Source organism: Magnolia sinica, chromosome 5, assembly GCF_029962835.1.
Source record: "Magnolia sinica isolate HGM2019 chromosome 5, MsV1, whole genome shotgun sequence".
Classification (NCBI taxonomy): domain Eukaryota; kingdom Viridiplantae; phylum Streptophyta; class Magnoliopsida; order Magnoliales; family Magnoliaceae; genus Magnolia; species Magnolia sinica.
Window position 1 is genome coordinate 93,016,705 of NC_080577.1, and position 20,602 is coordinate 93,037,306.

Consider the following 20,602-nt stretch of genomic DNA (forward strand, 5'->3'; position numbering starts at 1 on the left):
GCCGAGCATGGCTTAAGACTTGAGACGAAAAGTAAAACATATATAACTATCAAGTGGACCACATTGCAAAAAGTAGTGAGGGATTAACCGTTGACCATTAAAACCTTTCTAAGTCATGGAAGCTCTGGATCAATATGAAATTTGTTTTTTCTCTTCATTCAGTCATCGTGACCTTACGAGCAGATTAGATGGAAAATGAATGTTATATTGGGCCTAAGAATTATTTAAAGGTGAAAATCATTATCTCCGCTGCAATTTGTGGTGTGGTCCATATGATCTTTGCATATGATTCACTTTTTGAATAATGCTCTAAAATGATCTCTAAAAATAGATGAACGGTATAGATATAATAAATAGATCACTTAGAGCCCATGTAATTTTGATCTCCTTTGAACCGTTGGTACAACTCGGAGCTCAAGGAGCGTCAGTGCTCTTCTTCGCATGACACGTACCTACAGCAGCGATAGAGCTGGTGTGTGGTACACCAGCCAATCCGCTTACGAGAGAGATTGCTGTTGCTGCGGCTGCTGGTACTGCTACTGGTAGTGGTAGTGTTACATACCTATCTCCATTAATGCTGGGAAAAAGGACCAAAGTCTTCAACGAAGAAGAACATGTTATAGCTCTAACATCCTCCATGAAAACCCACTTCACAAATCCAAAGATTTCCATTGAAAACGCTCTCATTATTAGAAAAATCATGAATTTCACATTTCTCCTTCATGGGGTTTCTCTAGCTTGCTGAAAAATTCAAATTTTCCTGCTAAAACAGATCTTTACTCCTCAAAAAGAACTGTTTTTGTGCATTTCTTCTGTTGCTCTTTCTTGGGTTTTCTCCAATTTGAAAAAAAAAATAAAATCGCTTCTTAGTCATCTAAAGCTGAAATTTCCAGCATATGCTCTGTATTTCCTTCTGGGTTCTTCTCTAGAGTAAAAAAATAAAAAATCCTCAGCTGAAGCATCGAATCTTCTTTTTTTTCATATGATTCTGTCTTTTTCATGGCTTTTCTCTGACTGAAAAGGCTCAGTATTTCCATTGAAATCACCTCAAAAGCCATCTTCTTTCCTATCAATGGCATATTCTGGAGCATTTCTAATCGTTGCCCTTTCATGGTTTCTCTTAATTTCCGATACACATCAATTGCAATCCTCCCAAACCGAGGTTCTTCAGCAGCTTAGGAAGCAGTTGGAATACCCAAAACCGTTGGAAACTTGGAATTACATGGGGGACCTCTGCAACACGACTTCCTCTCCAGCTTTACGCATTGCATGCGTCGGGAATTCTGTCACGGAGCTCCATATCATGGGCGAAAGGTCCGCCAAGGTTAGTACATTCGACGATGGCTCTTCAGTCCCAAATCAGACTCTATCACAGGATTTCTCAATAGATTCTTTCGTCACTACTCTGACGAGGCTAACCAACTTGAGAGTAGTCAGCTTGGTCTCAATGGGGATATGGGGCCCGCTTCCTGATAAAATCCATCGTTTGTATTCGCTTGAAGTTCTTGATTTGAGTTCGAATTTTCTGTACGGTTCGATTCCTCCCAAGATTGCTGCAATGGTAAAGCTTCAGTCTTTGACACTGGATGGCAATTTCTTTAATGACACGGTCCCAGATTGGTTAGATTCGTTCTCGAATTTGACGATGTTGAGCTTGAAGAACAATCATTTGAATGGGCCATTCCCACCATCAATCGGAAGAATCAGGACTCTTACTGATCTTGCTATGTCGCACAATCATATATCCGGTGGATTACCTGACTTGAGCAGCTTAACTAGCCTTAAGGTATTGGATTTGAGAGAGAACAGATTAGATTCTGCATTACCGCTCATGCCCAAGGGGCTCATCACCGTTCTGTTGAGTAGGAATTCATTTTCCAGTGAAATTCCTCAGCAATTTGGTGAACTGAATCAGCTTCAACGCCTCGATCTCTCATTCAATTTTCTCCGAGGAAAGCTGCCTGCAGCACTGTTCTCTTTACCGAACATCAGTTATTTCAATTTAGCGTCCAATATGCTAAGTGGGTCACTGCCTGGCAGTCTAAGCTGCAGCGGTGAACTTGGGTTTGTTGATATTTCCACTAATAGATTGACGGGTGGATTGCCTTTGTGCTTGAGTTCTAATTCGAACAAGCTGTTTGTCAAATATGATGGGAATTGTCTGTCTGTCGATCCTCAGCATCAGCATAACGAATCATATTGCGAAGAAATCGGTGTAAAAAAGATGTCTGGTGCCAACAGGATAGGGGTGTTGGTTGGTGTCATTGGGGGAGTTGCTGTTGTTTTGTTACTACTCGGCCTTGGATTTCTGGTTTTCTACAGAAGGTATCGTCTGCGAGGGAAGTCAGAACAGCATCTATTGCCAAAGCCTGTTCTGGAAAACAGATCGATGGGATTATCCTCTGAAGTTCTTGCAAATGCAAGTAGGGAGCATACTTCTGCCTTTTCAGCTTGATTTATTGTGTATTTTTCACTTAAACAGTCTTCAAGAGTCATTGGTTGTTTGTTTTATGGTTAGGCAGACTATGGCCTTTAATGACCATTTTCTAAATGGTGGTGATTCATGCACCGTACGGGTGGCATATATGTTGGGCAATCCAGACTGTCTGGATGGATCTAACCTGAAGATTGGACTAGTCAGATGATCTTAACTATCTGATTATGCCCATTGAGTTTGGACTGCTGACCAGTTTATTTTAGCCACCCATTGGATGGTTGCTGATTGGACGGTTAAGGTCATTGAATGGGCATAATTTTCAGCCTAACCTCAATCCAATTGGACCACCCAATTTGGACAGTCTACACTTGAGATTGATGTATGTGTATGTGGTGTTTATGGTGGGTAAGCGATCGCCACTTAAATGTCGTAGCAGACACAAACAATGCTCTTGTCTGCTTTTTATTTGGCAAAATCCGAGAAGAATCTTTTTACTGTTTTTTCTTTTATACTCCTCTTTTTCTCAGTCTGACCTTGCCAAACTCTTCTTAAGAGGCTCTTTCCTACTCTCGAAATGAAGCAAGTTCGATTACATGTGGCCATCCCACAGTGGCTATGATGTTTGGTCATTGTGTGGGTAGTTAACCGTTATCCATGCCCTGCCCCCCCCCCCCTCCCTTTTTGTAAATTTCACATAAAGCTTGTTATTGGGGCAAAAAGATAAATTAGAGAACAGTGGTTCTCTAACAACGATTTTATTGAGAAAAAAAATACAGTAGTATGGGGACCACTGAAGATAAATAGCACTACAAACGCAATCGGCCTAAGACCACATGCCCAGAACAATAAGCCCCCAATAAACCCAATACATTAACAAAGCTAACCTTTCTATAGTGAGGTCTGATTTGGAACATGGGGTAACAATTGAATGGGATTCGCTATTTGAACAGAGGTTTGCTGGAATACATCCCGACATATTGAAATACTATCCGTAGGGACTTTAGCCTTTGAATTCTGGTCATCTTCCAATGATCTAAATTGTTTATATGACTAAGTTTCACTTTGTATGGTGGAAAGACAACAAATAAAAGATCTCAATTGGATTATTTCAACCCTTAATAATTTGAATTTTTTTGCTTTGAACATGAACAATCACCATAACCTTTGTATAGTCATTGGGTTGAAAAATTCAATCTGAGTTTTTTCATGTGCATGCCCCATCCAAGGGGATCCCAATCAAATAAGCAGCTGCGTCATTTAAAAAGAACCATATCCAATGGCTAGATTCCTGACATATCTTAGTGTAATATGTTGGGATGTATTCAAGCCAGGCAAACCTCATTTGAACATGGTAATCTATTTACAAAATGCTGTTTCTTGTTATTGCTGTTCATGTTTATGAGCACTCATAGAAGCAACAACCTCATCAAGGCTAATTGTATTTATTCCTGTTCACAGGAACCAAGCCAGATGCCTCGAGCCCATATTTCTTTTCATATTGCAGAAAATAAGAAAATTAGAAATAAAGCATAGAAACTTAGAAAATGGAAAATGTGTAGAAGTTAAAATTTCTTATGGCTAGAGATTATTTAGCAAAGCACCTTTTTCTTTAATTTTACTCCAAAATTTTGGCAATGATGTTATGTAAAGCATAACTGGAACTTGATTAGTGATTAGGGTTCCAGATTTAGTATACATACACAAGTTTATCAAATAGAATAAGAGGATTAGATATCTAAAGCGTACCTTGAGCCATGTGAACTGTGATGTGACAAGGCACACAACAACACTTGAAGATGATTGGTCTTGAAGATGAACGGTCTTGATTTGCAGCCAATGCATCTGGGCCCACTTTCTTATTTCTCTTCTTAATGTGTGTGCTAAGGATGGGCAGCCACACATGATGTAGGGCATGTGAGGGCCAATGAGCTTCCTTTATTTATAGCCATTGGTTTCTTTCTCATCATAAAAACCAAGAACCGTATTCTCATTCTTTTGCCCTCTTAAATGTTAGTCCATAAAGGATGAAGAAATCGATGGGAGTTAGTTTGTTTAAAGCCCACGTTTTAGGAAAAGGTGAAATTCCATGTATTGCATATGGCCCACCATTTAGGTTCTAACATGTTATGGTGTGTCTGGCTTGATTTAGACTAAAGATGAAGGTGGAATTTAGATGGACAATTAACTTTCAGAGATGAAAAGATGCACTGTCTAGAAAGAGGAGAAAGTAAGCTGACGAGCTAATGTGATCAGAGAAAGTATCTTGAGTAGTAAATTTGGCGATAATTGAATAATCTTTAAACTTCATAAACATTGGCTACAGATGCAATACATATATTGCATGGAAGAAGTGATGCAGGACATGGAAATTAAATATGATATGCGAGATTTCAGGCTTAAGATCACGTTAGTTCAGAAACAATTACACAAATTCCATATCCCACATGAAAGTCCAAACATTTAATTAAGAGGAATCTATGCGGGTCCAGGCTTACACATGATAGGGCTGGATCAATAAAAATTATGAACCAAATGATACTCAAAGATAAGAAATAATCATCCACACATGCATAGTAATTAGTCCATAATCCAAGGGATTTAGAAATTCCAATTCGGGGAACCCTAGGGTAAGAAAAGGGGCATAAAATTAGAGATTTGAGTAATTTAGGATTAGGTTTAGGGATTTTGGGTGAAAGCGGAGTGAAAGAGAGGAGAGAGACGAACCAGAGAAGTACCGCACGTGTGGACAACAATAATGGCCCAAATGCACGTGCGTGTGATCCGGCCACACGTGTGTGGGGCCCACTATTAAGAAAAAGGCTACCTTGGCCTTGGTCGGCCAGGGATGGACTCTAAAACTCCCAAATCTCAGCTCGATCCGATGTACAGTTTGTGCGTGGTGCTTCGCCAAAGTTTCAGCCCTCCTGTAGGGTCAGATTCTGAAATTCTGTTGTGGGGAGGAGAATTGCTGCAATAGATGATTGATTCGAAGTGTAGATGATGGAGTGAGATGAGAAGAATGGATGGTAGAAGATGGGTAGTAGAGATGACGATGGATGGGGGCGAATTGGGATAGATGTGGCTTCGTACCATGGTAGTTAACCCTTCGATGAAGGGAGGGCTTCACACCCAATTAGGCTTCACAACTCAGAGAATAGGAAAACACAGAATTTTTATTAATCTTCAATGAATCAAAAGAGCTACAAGGGGTGCCTAATTATAGGAAAACCCTACACCCCAAAACTCACGCCATGTGCGCAACATATTAATTGACGATGAAATAAACTAAAATAAAAACCAAACAAAGAAATTTAAAGCGTTCATGATGTTCTAAATAATAACAATAAGCAAAACCTAAAATATGAAATCAATCCGACTGGTGGGCCACGATCATGAGATCTCATGATGGACTTTTCTTAACTATTGGGCCTACTCTTTTGAACCAAACTTCGTCTTCTAATTAGGAGGCCCTCCCTGGACGTCGTCATCAATTCAGATCGACGGTGGGGTCCTCTTTCTTCTGGCGTACGTGCGTAGGGGGCGGCGTGCGTGCGCATGTGCGCGTGATGTCCCCATCAAGAAGATTGTGATATTTTCATTGCTCTCAATAAATGGAGATACAAGAAGATTTTGTCTGCAGTTTCACAGAAATTGCGATGGGTAGAGACATAACCACAGGGAACAGTCAAACCTGCTCCAATGATATTTCAGGGTTCCTAGACCAAAAGTTGTGAACCTGTACGTGTGTGTTTGTGTGTCAATGTTTAAATGTAATGACTAGCCAGAAAAACAATAAAGTTACAGGTCTGGTCTTGAAGTAAGAGGAATTTCACAAATCCTCGGCCGAAGGATATGCACAGTATAATTGAGTTTTCAGTTTGGACAAGGGAGGCTAATGATTTGGATATCCAGACCATGGTCTGTTTGGCCCCAGAATGGATGGACCATGCCCCAAAAATCTTGCGGATTTTAAAAGATCATAGCTACTGATCCTTGCCCATTGATTCAATTGAGTGTGGATTCTTTCAGTCTTTCTGTATTTCTTTTCTTAACTGTCTATTTGGCCACGAATTGAAAGATTAGTTATCCTGTCGAATATTTTGGGTCTTAATACATCCACGGCGGGACCCGGTAGACCGGTGGTCCAGAGCACTGAACAAGGGGCTGTAATTGTCAAACTGATAACCTGAGTATACTGTGCAGATCCTCGGGGTTGAGGATCCTATAATTCCTTGAAGTAGTATGGGCATACATGTATACCCACACCACCAACAACAAATCAATTATATAGTATCTTCAATCTTTATCCTACAATGTTGTAAAAATTTTAGTTTGTCTCTTAATACCTGCACTATTATCTAAGTTCAGGTTTGTTTATCTCATGTACATGTATGGCCCTGCCCTTCCAGTTGCAGCAGACATGCTGATGTGGCACATGTGCACATGATCTGAGCGATCCATTGGTGAGCCACAACATGTAGGTTGCATGACCCAAAAAACAGGCCAGTTCAGGCATCAGGTTAGCCGCAATGTCCAAACTAATGGATGAATAAAACAAATTCTTTTTCTGGCTATCCATTTACACATCAGGGCCCACCTGATGACTTGACCTGCCATATTTTTGGGCAAGGCAATCTACACAAGGTGATCACCAGATGAACTACTTGGATCTTGCACATGCTCTGGTATACAGATGGGCAAGGCTATAAACGCACGAGGGCATAGCAAATCTCATCTATATTTCCTTGGAATATTGTATTGCAGAATATGGAGAGAGTTGGAAGTTGATAATGGTTGGACTTCACTCTCCAGCTTGAGGAATGTTATGAATATTATCAGTTTTTGTTTTCACATGGGGTTATGAGATTACACAATGAAGCTGTCTCCTTCTTTACCCATTTCACCATTATTTTCAATAGTTCATGTCATGTTTCTTTTTGGCTATTCTAGATGTTTGTCAAGTTGTCTAACAGTAATTTCTTTATCTGTAAGATTATTGTTTTGGGGTCTCTTGGTGCATCTGTCACATTCTATGATTTCTATATCTTATGAAGAGGTTTGCTTGATTACATCCCTACATATTGCAAAGTGATATGCTGGGACTTTAGCCATTGGATTGGGTTTTCGTATCAATGACCCAAACTGTTTATGTGGTAGGTCTCGCCTTGAACCTGGATGCCTGAAAATTTTATCAGATCGGATATTTCAATCCTTTGATTGCACAATGGTTATGGTGACTGCCCGTTTTCCGTGCAAAAGACCCAAATTTCAAATGGTTGTAATAATCCAATAGAAGAGATTTTATTTGTTGTATCTCCATCATACTAGTTGAGATTCATCATATAAATAGTTAGGATCATTGGAAGACAACCCAAATTCAAAGGCTAAAGTCCTGATGTATCACATTGCAATGCATTAGGGTGTATTTGATCAAACCTCTCTTTTGAAGTGGATGGAATTTAATGCAGATTCTTTATGCCTTTTGTTTACTTGCTTGATTCAACTTTCTGATATGCGAAGAACGCTACATTGACACTCATAGTGGCCTTTGTTTCTAGTTTTTGACATTGGAAAAGAACTTTACGTGTTTGTAATAGACAAAGGTCAATGGGATTTGATGAGAATTTTCTGGTTCTTGTTTATATCAGGATTTATTTCTCAAGCAATGAAGCTAGGGACGCAGGGTTCCCCGCTGTTCCGAATGTTTTCTTTAGAAGAGTTAAAAGAAGCGACGAACAACTTCCATGAGTCAACGTATATGGGTGATGGTTCAATTGGGAAGGTACCAATCACTAACTAAAAAGTATGCTTTTTAACATGTCATCAAAATGTTAGTTGTCGGATATGGACTTTTTCCTTGTTCTAAATGACCATCTTTCTCGTTACAAGTTACAGCTGAAAATTTTTTTTTCAAAGAAGATACCTACAACTTACAGCACTCTAGAGGAAGATCCTTATCCAGTATTTAGTTGTTGGGTAGGGATTGAATAAAGAAGATCTGCATCTATATTACTTCCTTGGAGTAGGAAAATTCCAACTTGCTTCTGTTGCACTGCATGGGGAATGTGTCCGTTTCTCTTATGGTACAGGCTTTAAGGCAGGCTGCAACTTCAGACAAGATCTAACTACACCTGTCATTACCTTCATCCAAGGGGGTTCTAGTTCATGAATTTTTTATTTTATTTTATTTTATTTTGTTTTATTTTTTTGAGAGATCTAGTTGATGAACATTTGCTTTAATGGTTCAAGTTAGGTCCAACCTGGACAAGTTGACTTGGATTTGGTACTACCCAATCTGGTTCGATACCACAAGCAGCTCCCCCTCCGTGAGTCGGGCCAATACACCCCTAGACTTGGGCACAACCTTATTCAAAACCGAATGAGTCAATCCTTCTCTGAGTCTACAAACCATGTTTGTTTTGTGTGTTTGTAGGGAGAGGGAATGGTAAGCCACCTTTTTCATGATCACTTTGGGGACCTATTTCAAACTGTGGGTTATGCGAGATTCCTAGAAGAATGAAGGTGAGTAATTGATAAATTTATGAATAGTGCAATTATCTATTCAGCTTCAATTAGAGGGAGCAATAATGGCATCAAAACAGTTGGCCTGGTCAGGGAGTAGGGGGAGGTTGTGATGACCGATTTCTTTCCTTCAAGACCCATAAGTAGGTTGGAAGAGATCCAAATGGTGTTACCAAAATCAAGTTGAGGTTCATGCCATGTTAGAAACTGCAGAGAATTGTTTGGTCATTTATGGTGCTCTCCTATTGTTGAGAGAGACTCTATCAGTTCTATTCGGTAGGTGATTAGTGTAGTAGTCTGGTGGCATCCAGTCGAAGTTTTGGCTTTGGAGGAGAGCTGTCACCTTAGCAATATGCCAATATCTGGGTTTATTATTATTATTATTTACCTTCTGTTTTTCCCCAGTCTGATGTGCTATCTTGATCTTGTTTTCTTCTTCTTGTAAGTTCCCTTTATCTTTCAAATAAGCAGTGTAAATAAACATCTTCAATATCCCTAAAGTCCTTTTTTTCAGATTGGTTCTGAAGTCCACTTACTTGCGACCACTCTGCAATACAATTTGAAGTAATGTCTCCAAATCTGAACTAGTGTTGAGCAATTGGAGGTTCACACCTGACACTGGAAAGCTACAACAAGAAATCATGCTTTAATATTGGATACTGATGTGGGAATGGGATTACTGAAAGATAACCCAAAAATCTTTTGAAATATTCATTTCATGCGAATATTCTTCTATCAGGGGTTGGAGCATCAATCTTGAACATGGATGAGATCATGATAATTCCACAGAAGATATTTATTTACTTCTGTGAAAGCACTCATTTTGGACTTCTCTGTGAAAGTGAGTTTTGTGGAACAGAGTTCTTAAGTGAACATGGGATCCAAACACATGAACCTAGAGTTCCATGCATCCGAGCAATCCCCAAGCACCAGTTGTTTCTGAAGGAAATAAGCTCGCACTCAGGAACCTGATACTATTAACAAGAATTAATATGCAAGAACTAGGAAGATGTGAAAGGTGAGGAACTTCGAAATTTACATCAAAAAGAAAAGAAAAGAAAAAAAAAACTTGGACATTGGTGCCAAAGTCTGCTGACTACTGATGGTGACGTTGTTGTTTGCAAGATGGAGTCAGTTGTAAGGCCCAAGGAAACATGGGAAGGGACTGGATGAGGATTTGGGTGGTTGCAAAGAGCTTCAATTGAGTTTCAGGGATTGGATTTTGATCCATCATAACCTTGAGTGTCATCATAAAACCAACTACCATAAGGCAAGTTTCGATCATGCATGCACATGTTATAAATTAATGAATCAGATGGAGGTAAAGAAATGCTTTTCTATACAAATGAGAACTTTAGTTCATGTTGCTTGCGAAAGAATTCTGTTTATGGGTTAAAAAGGTATCCATGGCCTGACTCGATAGACACTATTCTGTCCTAAGATAAAGTTATCTCTACTATGTATAACACCAATACCTCTGGACATTTTTGCCCTCACAGTTAGTCTTCACAGCATTGATTAGGGGAGGGTAAGTTCGTCATAAAAATGTAGCTGCTTAGCAAGGATCCTTTGAGATTTTACCTCAGAAGCGACATCATAGATTTCACTCACTTCCTTTCACTTGCGTATAGCCCTCATGGACCTCTCCTTGTGTAGCCGATAGCTACCTGAAGTGTCTAATTATGAGACCTTGTGACAAAGGCTCTGTGGCGCCCAACTTGATAACTATGTGACATCCACTTCATACATCTATTATGCAGGCTTGTATTAGGATTTCAGCCCAAAAAAATAGGTAGATGAGGGACTAGAGAGGGTCATAGCCATGGTGTGCTGTAAAGGCCGTTACGTAAGGGTAACGGTGGCAACCGTTACGCGTTACGGGGTCATAACGGCCGTAACAGTTACTATGGAAAAAATGACCCATAATTGCCGTTAACAGCACGCTACGTCCCATATAAAGGCCAAAATAGCCCCGTAATTGTCTATTACGGGGCAGATACAAGTTTTTCATACTTTTTAATCAACATTACAGGGCAGATACAGGTTTTTTTCAATTAAAAGAAAAAAAAGAAGATCGTAATGGCCGTTATAGGGCCGTAACAACTGTTATGCCTTGTATCGTAAAGGTAACGGTGATGGCCGTTACGGCCACCATTACCGTTATGAAGCACCTTGGCCATAGCTAGGGAAACCGTGAGATGGATCACCTCCCATTCCCTTCTCTCTCTATGGCCTATGTATAGCTCCCACCTTTGCTTCTGCTTCTCTCCTTTTTTCTCTTTGCCGGGAATCTGCCTCCCATCTCTCTCTATCCTCTCCTCGCTCCATGTACATTTAGCATTGCTGTACTAACAAGATAAATACTATTTATGTTCTGCTTTAGAACATTTAACTATATGTAAGAATTGAAAAGGCGAGCTTAAGAAGTCCTTTGGGGGGGGGGGGGGGGGAATAGGACTATGTCAAATAATCATATAAAGTGCGGAATAATAAATAAATCAGAGATCTCAATCGCACTAGTATTGAAGCGTTAATTCAAACTGATTCGTAGGACAACTTTCACCCAAACAAATTAGGAAGGAGAACCTTATTTCACAAATATGATAAGAATCAAAATCTCAAACTGAGCAAGAGTAAATAAAACTATCTATTACAAACATTCACTACTTTTGCATAAAAGAAATTACAACCATTCACCACAAAAGTAATAAAAACATTCACCACAACACCAAGAATTATAGTGGTTCGGTGTGTCAACAACTATTCTTAACCAGCCACACCTACTCCACTCTCAAGATTACTAATCACGTAATCTTGGCTTTCACTATGAATAAGGTTTTCACAGGGTCGCCTTAAAAACCTGATACAATTGTGATTTTAACGGGCTATCACAAACAAAGAAACCCCTCTATGTGATTTTTAGGCAATCTCAGACAAAACCTATAATGAGATTTTCTAGCTATCTCATAAAAAAACAAATACAGAAAGTAAATTGATACTTATCTTCACCGTAGAAGATGCTGTAGTTGTAGAACGCATTTCTTGAATGACGAATGTTCAATGTTTAGTCCAATAGAAAAGGTCCAAGGTTTTATTTGACTTTAATTAAGTTTAAACCACAGGCTACTTGCATTAATTCCCTTAAATCTCAGTAAGAGTAAACACTCTTTTTTTAGAATCAGAATGGCCGAGTTTTGAGATGAAAGAATTAATGAAAAAGCTATAAAAAGATTATAAATATCGCTTAATAGCTTGACAATAAATGAGGTTTCTCTCTCTTGAATAAGGACTTTGATAGGCTTGAATTCTATTTTCGGATTGAGAAAGAACCTCTATTTATAGGCAGAAAGTTTGTTCCTTTGACTGGTCTGAGGCAGTCTTCGACTAGTCGAAGCATCGGATTCAGTTCCAACAAATTTTCAAATTCGAGCGGGATAAGATCTAACAGATCTTCGATTGGTCGAAGGACCTATTTGACTGGTCGAAGGTGATCTTCGACAGGTCGAACAGCCTCTTCGATTGGTCGAACAAGTTGAATCCGAACTAATTTTGGTTGCTGGACTTCGAGTCGAGGAACCTTCGACTATTCGAAGGTGGTCCTTCGACTGGTTGAAGATGCAACAGAAATTCTGTTATACTTCGGCCGTTGCTTAGACTTAGTCGAGAAATTTTTAGACTGGTCGAGGCAGAACTTAGGCTAGTCGAAACTCAACCTACAATAAGTATAAAAGCCCAAATTTAAATCAGTTTTGAAAGCACCTAAACCTAAGGTCTTTCTAGGGTTTATAATACCTGTAAGGACTGAATTTCATAGGACTAGAACTTCACACAGGAGCTTGATCTTCTACTAGAACTTTCAGTGGATCGAGCTAGGTCTTCAAGGAGCTTGATCTTCTACTAGAACTTTCAGTAGATCGAGCTAGGTCTTCAAGAAGCTTGATCTTCTACTAGAACTTTCAGTAGATCGAGCTAGGTCTTCAAGAAGCTTGATCTTCTACTAGAACTTTCAGTAGATCTAGCTTGGTTTTCAACTTAAGCTTGAGTTTGAACTTGAGCTTGAACTTGAGCCTGAACATGAACTTGACTTCAACTTGAACATGAGCTTTGACTTGAAGATCACTTTGCTAAGTTGTTTTGACAAGATGAAATTTGACAAACCAGGTGTAAAATGTGCTTTAAACATAATAGCACTTACAAGAATATTGTTTGGTGACACCACCAGACAAAATGTTAGATATGTTTTAAATTTGTAAATCGAGCTTGCTAGTTCAAGCATCAGTTATAAACTGTCAGAAGGACAATCAATCCAAATGTGCAATTAGTGTTGAACTAGTGTATTAGGAAGGTACTAGTCATGATCTTGTTTGTCTTCGCTGCATGGCTGCCGAAGAAACGGTTGATCACCTGATCCTACACTGTCCGTATATTTATCAGATCTGGTCTCCTCTTAAATCCCTTCGGAGTTTCATGGTGCTTCCCAGACACTTCAGGCCAGCTCTTGAAGGCATGGCATGGGGTTAAACTTGGTAAACAACGGACTCCAATATGGAGAATAGCCCTTCTTGCTATTTGGTGGATAGTTTGGGAAGAAAGGAATGGTAGATGTTTTAGAGATGACTCTAATTCGGTTGAGTCTGTTGTGAGCAGAGCTATAAAATCTATGTCTGAATGGGTTGCTAATGTAGATTCCCTAAGGGGATGTAATTTTCTTTTCTTGGTAGCTTAGGTGGTCCACCCTCTCAGTGGCCCCGTTCTCTCCTTATGTTTTCCTTTTTCTTTTTTAATATAATTGTCGTGACATTTCAAAAAAATAAATATAATAATAATAATCTGACATCTTGATCCAACAAGAAGCAGAAAATCATCACATATTCCTGTGCAGTAGCATTGGGCAAAGGCAGCAGTATTGGCTTGAGTACCTTGGATTTTTACAACTGCATTGATACATACCTCCAGCTTTGATTGTTGAGCCAACCTGGATGAGATTAGGGGTGCAACATACCGGGTCGGGTTGGTTTGAGTGTCAACCTGAGCTTGATCCCACCTGAAGAGGAGCCAACCTGCAACTTGACCTGATCAAATTCCAACCTGTGGTGATTGAGCCGAACCCAACCCAAATTCCTCTATACTCAACCCCAACCCAATCCAACCCAAATACATATGATTATTCCCAATCTACATAACCCATTCTGAATTTACTCAACCTGAACCCAACCTGAGCACCCAGAGAACCCGACCCAATCTGACCTGAACTCGGGTTGCGTCAGTCGGGTTCAGGTTGACCCTCCTGAACCTAAGTTGCAGCCCTAGATGAGATCTCATCGAGATCAACATGATTCACAAAAGATGCAGTTCAGTCACATAGGCCTGTGTGATAAGCAGTTTTGAAAACGAGTGTACCCAAAATGTGCCAATTTAGTTAATTTTTACTTGAAACATCTTGCTGTTGTACTCTTAGCAATGCAAATGATTGTGTACAGCTGTTTGTTTGAATGGTTAGCTCAAACTTACCCAGTAAACTCTTCCCTTTTCAGCTCTATAAGGGAAGATTGGATAATGGGAGCTATGTCGTAATACGGTGTTTGGCATTCTTTAGGAGATATCCTTTTCAAAATCTTAAACTTCGGTTGGATTTACTCTCAAAGCTTCAACACCCACATTTGGTCTTTCTTTTGGGGCACTGCATTGATTGTCCCCAAGATGATTCAACCATCAACAGAGTCTTTCTTATTTATGAGTATATACCCAATGGGAATCTCCGTTCTCATCTTTCTGGTACGTATGTGAGATAGAGCTTTGCTAAGGGCACATGCATGTGCAATAGAGCTTGTGTACATGCCACACATGTGCCATCATGGCACATACGTGTGACCTAATCATCCATCAGGGTGGTCTGATCTTGTACATGTTTTTTCCAAAAATAAAATCTGGTCCAACTAGCATGTGGGCCCCAATATTGGAAACATGTGGATGGGTTGGAAAACTTACAGCTAAGTTTTTCGGAGCCATACATTTGTTTTGCAAACTGTAGTCCACCTGACCAGTGGATTGACCTGTTCTTGGGCTAGGGCTGCAATATAGAGGTATTGTTCTGATGGATGGATTGGTTCTTGGACCTAATGTGCCATGCTGGCACATGTGTGGTGTGTAGATCAGCTTTATTGCAAGTATGTGTGGGATTAGCAAAGTTTTATGAGATATGGTGGATACTGTATATACATTTATATAGTCTTTAAATGGGATTTCTGTCCTTTTAACTTCACTTATTTCTGCAGATCAGGATCCTGAGAATGTTCTTAAATGGTCAGAGAGATTGGCAGTTCTGATAGGTGCTGCGAAGGCTGTCCACTTCCTACATATGGGGGTAATTCCTGGTTTCTTCAATAATCGTTTGAAGATCAATAACATTTTGTTAGATGAGCATCGCATTGCAAAATTGAGTGATTACGGACTTTCCATTATTACTGAAGAAATCGACAAACGTGAGGTGGGTATTGAAGGTCCAAATAATCAATATCCTTCAAACAATTGCCACTTGGCTTCATGCTTTGTGCAACTATAATATGATTGCATCTTTTAATAGCGTTATTCTGCTTGATTTGTAGATGAGGGGTGATGGACATAAATCATCTTTTCTTGAAAGTAAATCTCGTTCATGGTAAGGGTCCTTTCTTGTTTCAAAGTTTGTGGTCTAAGGAAGTTCATGATGTGTGCTTATTTCATAACTTTGGGGATTGTGTTGTATAGATTAGCTTATGGGTTAGGTGGATCCAAATTCCATTGTTCTGATATATCTCTTCTTTGGGCAGGCCTTTGCCTAATATCTCTACCATAAGATGATCCTGGCTATCCGATGAAAATGGAAATTACCAGTAGTCCACATGCAATGAGGACCCAATTGGATGGTTAGGATTGTCCAGTAGGAGAGATTTTTTGGGTATCTCCGTTTCACCATGGGTCCCACCTTATGAACTGTTGGATCACCAAAATGTGGGCCCTACATGTACAGTTTGTTGGGCTGAGTAAGTTCTTGGTCCTTCAATTCTATATTTCCTGAAAAAATCTCTTGAACTAAAAGGATATGGTAATATGCATGCACAGCCTTTTTTTCTTTTTTTTTTTCTGCAAATTCGGCAGAAAAAAAAAAGGGACTTCATCATATTAGGATTCAACTCAATGAAATTGCACATGAAATTTTGAGATACTCCGATGTTAAATGCCTTAAAGGGTAATGGCCTTAACTCATCACTAATAACTCTTCTAAACATGATACCATTTCATGATAAGAGGAACATTTTCTCTCTGTGATCGGTTTATGGGTTTTACAACTTTGTAACCATGGTACAAGTTCGGCGGGTTGGAACTTTCATCTATTTTTGATTTTGGTATTCATCTTTGCAGGCAAACAACAAAATTAGAGGATGATGTTTATAGCTTTGGTTTCATACTACTTGAGACACTTATTGGATCTATAGTATCAGAAAGAGAAGAGGCATTTCTTCTTAATGAAATGGTATGCCAAAAATTTATCTGAATTCTAATCTTACATTTAGATCTTATTGAAATACTTCCATCCCCTTCTTTTTGGTGGGTGGGAAAAAGTAAAGAAACTTAGTGTGCATAATATCTTCTTGGTAAATTATTTATCAAAAAGTTATTTTACTTGTCCTTCCTTGCAAATTGAATATAAAATCAGTCAATGAAATTCAATGTTTGGAACTCCCATTCTTCATAGCTAAATGCATATCAATCCGTTCCAATTCTTTCTTTTCTATTGACTCTTTTCCGATCAAGATGTTTACAAGAAGATTCTTTAGTCTGAGTAAGAGGAGCAATTACGTGGTGTGAGATATCACAATTGTTTTAGGAACCCTAGATGCTACCGGAGAATTCATGTGAGGATTTTCCAAACCAATTAGGTATCAAGGTGTCCCGTATCGGTATCGGTTGGCGTAACGGTGACTTTTTTTTTGCCAAAAAAAAAATGAAAAAATATGGATTAAATCCGGAATATTCCAAGCATTCCAAATATGCATTCATTTATAAATTGGAACATGTTTATGGTGGTGTAACAGTCCACTCTTTGGTGAGAAGTTGTATCGGACTGTCTGATGAATTTATGAACCAGATAACCTGAATTTAACTACAAAATTCATATATTTAATTTTCTAACTATCTACTATCAATGATAGATATATTAGAATGAATGTAATATGAAAATATCTTACATTTAGGTGTTTGCAATTATTTTTGAGGGCCAAAATTCATGCGTAAATAGAAAAAAATATATTAAAAAAATATAAAATGGTACCCTAAATATGTAAAATGTACATTAACATGTTCTACTATGATTAACACATCATATGGCATCATTAGAACAGCAAAAGAATCATTAAAAAATGATTTTTCGAATTTTCAAAAAAAGGGCCGAAATAAATGCGTAAATAGAAAAAAATATAAAAAAAATATAAAATGGCACCCCAAATATGTAAAATGCACATTAACATGTTCAACTATGATTAACACATCATATGACATCATTAAAACAGCAAAAGAATCATTAAAAAATGATTTTTCGAATTTTCAAAAAAAGGGCCGAAATAAATGCGTAAATAGAAAAAAATATAAAATATATATAAAATGGCACCCCAAATCTTTAAAATGCACATTAACATGTTCTACTATGATTAACACATCATATGGCATCATTAAAACAGCAAAAGAATCATTGAAAAATGATTTTTCGAATTTTCAAAAAAAGGGCCGAAATAAATGCGTAAATAGAAAAAAATATAAAATATATATAAAATGGCACCCCAAATCTGTAAAATGCACATTAACATGTTCTACTATGATTAACACATCATATGGCATCATTAAAACAACAAAAGAATCATTAAAAAATGAATTTTCGAATTTTCAAAAAAAGGGCGAAAATAAATGCGTAAATAGAAAAAAATAAAAAATATATATAAAATGGCACCCCAAATCTGTAAAATGCACATTAACATGTTCTACTATGATTAACACATCAAGTGACATGATTAAAACAGCAAAACAACCATTAAAAATTGATTTTTCGAATTTTAAAAAAGGGGCCAAAATTCATGCGTAAATAGAAAAAAATATAAAAAAATTATTAAATGGCACCCCAAATCTGTAAAATGCACATTAACATGTTCTACTATGATTAACACATCATATGACATGATTAAAACAGCAAAACATATTAAAAAAAGTATAAATACCTATTTTTGACGAATTTCTGAAAAATGGCTCACCGAGCTTTGATTCAAAAAAATCTGTAATATAATGTGTTTTTATCTCAAATACCTAGCCAAGGTTGGTCGAAATTAGTAGTAGTAGGAGTGAGAAACAGTTTGGAAGCAAAAGGTTTCAAAAAAACAGCAAAAACAGAGCTTTAAATGAAAAAAAAAAGGTTACCGTTACGGGCCGTTACGGCCGTTACACCCTGTAACGGGCCCGTATCGGCCGATACGGGTACAAAATCGGGTATCGGCCGATACGACCCCGAAACGGGTAACGGTTCCCACCGTTACCGTTACGTATCGACCGTAACGGCCGATACGTAACCGTTTTGGCACACCATGTTAGGTATGGGGTTGCACATAAGATAGAGTTTCAGTCTCTGTTAGAATTCTAGCATATGTACTTTCTTTGTATATTATAAATAAAATAATAGATTGATAGATACTAAAGTCCAAATATAGTATCTATTTTGGATTATGGAAGATTGACTTATTCTTTGTACATAAATATCAACCTAAAGGGGATCCGGAGAGTTTTTATTGATTCGGTCGAAACAAGAGGGAATATATGTTATTCCATCAAATTGAACCGAACGACTTTGTCTTTTTCATTATCTTACGTGTTCTCACTATAACATCTGGTCTTGGGTGTCTAATGTATCGGGAAAAAAATTTGTGTTTCCAATTTCTTCGTTGGTGTTGTAATTCTTTAGGCTTCAGCCTCTTATCAATAAAATTATCACTTATAAAAAAAATAAAAAATAAAAATTTGTAGATGGCAATATTTAATGCAAATGAAAAACTCATATAAACATAAGAACTAGTCCGTTTTAATCATCATCATTATTATCATAGCCTTTTCACCACAATTTTTTTTTTTTTTGGCTTTATGGATCCTACAAAGGCCCTAGCTTTGCTAAGTGAACAAGCATTCATATCTCATCTACCACCTCGACCCAAGTCCTTCTACATCTTCTCCTCATCCTCCGTTCGGGACTTCGAGCATAATCAAACTTCACCTACTTCTTGGTCCATGTCTATTGCTTAGCACATAATCAAGCCATCTCAAGCTACTCTACATCATTTTATCTCCCATTGGAGCTACTCATAGGCTGCTTTGGATGATCTCATTCATGGTCCTATCCTTGCTAGTCTGATGGGGACATCATGCGCACGTACACACTCCCCACCCTACGCACATAGTCAAGGAGGAGGAGGGCCCTACTATCGATCTTGATCGACGACGACATCTATGGAGGACCTCTTAGTTAGGGGGCTATGCTATGGGGCATTGGAGTGGACCCAATCATCATGTGGATTCCGCCATTGGATCTCATGATCGTGGCCCACTACCCTAGATGATCTAGGATTTTGAGTTTTGGTTATTATCATTATTGGAAACATCATGAATGGTTTTGATTACGTAGATTAGTTGTTATTTTTGTTACTTCATCTCCAAGCATGTGCACATAGCGTGACTTTCGGGGTTTAGGGTTTTCTTATAAATAGGCAACCCCATGTAGGTATTTTTCATTGAAGTTTATGAATAAAATCCTGCATTTTTTCTTCTTCTCTATCCCTCTGAGTTGAAGAAGCTAATTGGGTGCGAAACCCTCCCTTTCTCGAAGGGCTAACTACCGTGGTGCAAAGCCACAACCATCCCAAATCGCTCCACCTCCTACTCTCCACTTCCATCATCTTCCATTGCCCTCCCATCTTCAGATTCACCTTTGTTTTGTGCTCAAGTTCTCCTCCACAGTAGATTTTCATATTCTAGCCCACCAGAGGGGCTGAAACTTCGGCGGAGCACCACGCACACACTGGGCAGCGGATCGACACGAAAATTGGTGTGAGAGTGGGCCTCCCTTGGCCGACCAAACTCTAGGAGTCGTTTTCCGATTCTGTGGGCCCCACACACGTGCGGACAGGGACTCACGCACGTGCGCCTGGGCCAGGTTACTGTCCTCACGCATGGATCGTCTCAGGTTCTAGATTTTTTTTTTCTTTTTCTCATCTCTCGCCTTAAATCCCCAACCCTAACCCTAGATAATCCCAAATTCCAAGTATTTCCAACTTTTGCAAACCCTAGATTTTTCCCTGAATTGAAACATGGTGAATCTCTTGAATTGGAGAACAATCCTTTGCAAGATTGGATGCATCTTACACTCCTTTGGGAATTATTTGGTTTATAATTTTATTTGATCCAGCCCTAAACTTGTGTAGGCTTGGACCCTGTAGATTCCCCCTGTTGAATGTTTGATTGTATGTGGGAAGTGGAATTTTGTGGTTGTTTGAAATTAGTATGATCTAAAGCTTGAAATCTTGCATGTCATATTTAATTTCATGTCCTGCATCAAATTTGGTATTAGAGCTT

The 20,602-nt window shown here is 38.6% G+C and overlaps 1 protein-coding gene across 1 annotated transcript in view; it reads left to right on the plus strand.

Moving 5' to 3' along the window:
• The first annotated feature begins 470 nt into the window (after positions 1-470).
• Positions 471-20,602, plus strand: part of LOC131246313 (probable inactive leucine-rich repeat receptor-like protein kinase At3g03770) — a 47,352-nt gene continuing 27,220 nt past the window's right edge. Inside the window, exons 1-6 of the mRNA XM_058246288.1 lie at positions 471-2,423; positions 8,086-8,219; positions 14,494-14,734; positions 15,235-15,446; positions 15,565-15,617; positions 16,361-16,472. Of these exons, the coding sequence (XP_058102271.1) occupies positions 1,073-2,423; positions 8,086-8,219; positions 14,494-14,734; positions 15,235-15,446; positions 15,565-15,617; positions 16,361-16,472 (2,103 nt within the window). The 5' untranslated portion in view covers positions 471-1,072. The remainder of the gene's footprint in view (positions 2,424-8,085; positions 8,220-14,493; positions 14,735-15,234; positions 15,447-15,564; positions 15,618-16,360; positions 16,473-20,602) is intronic.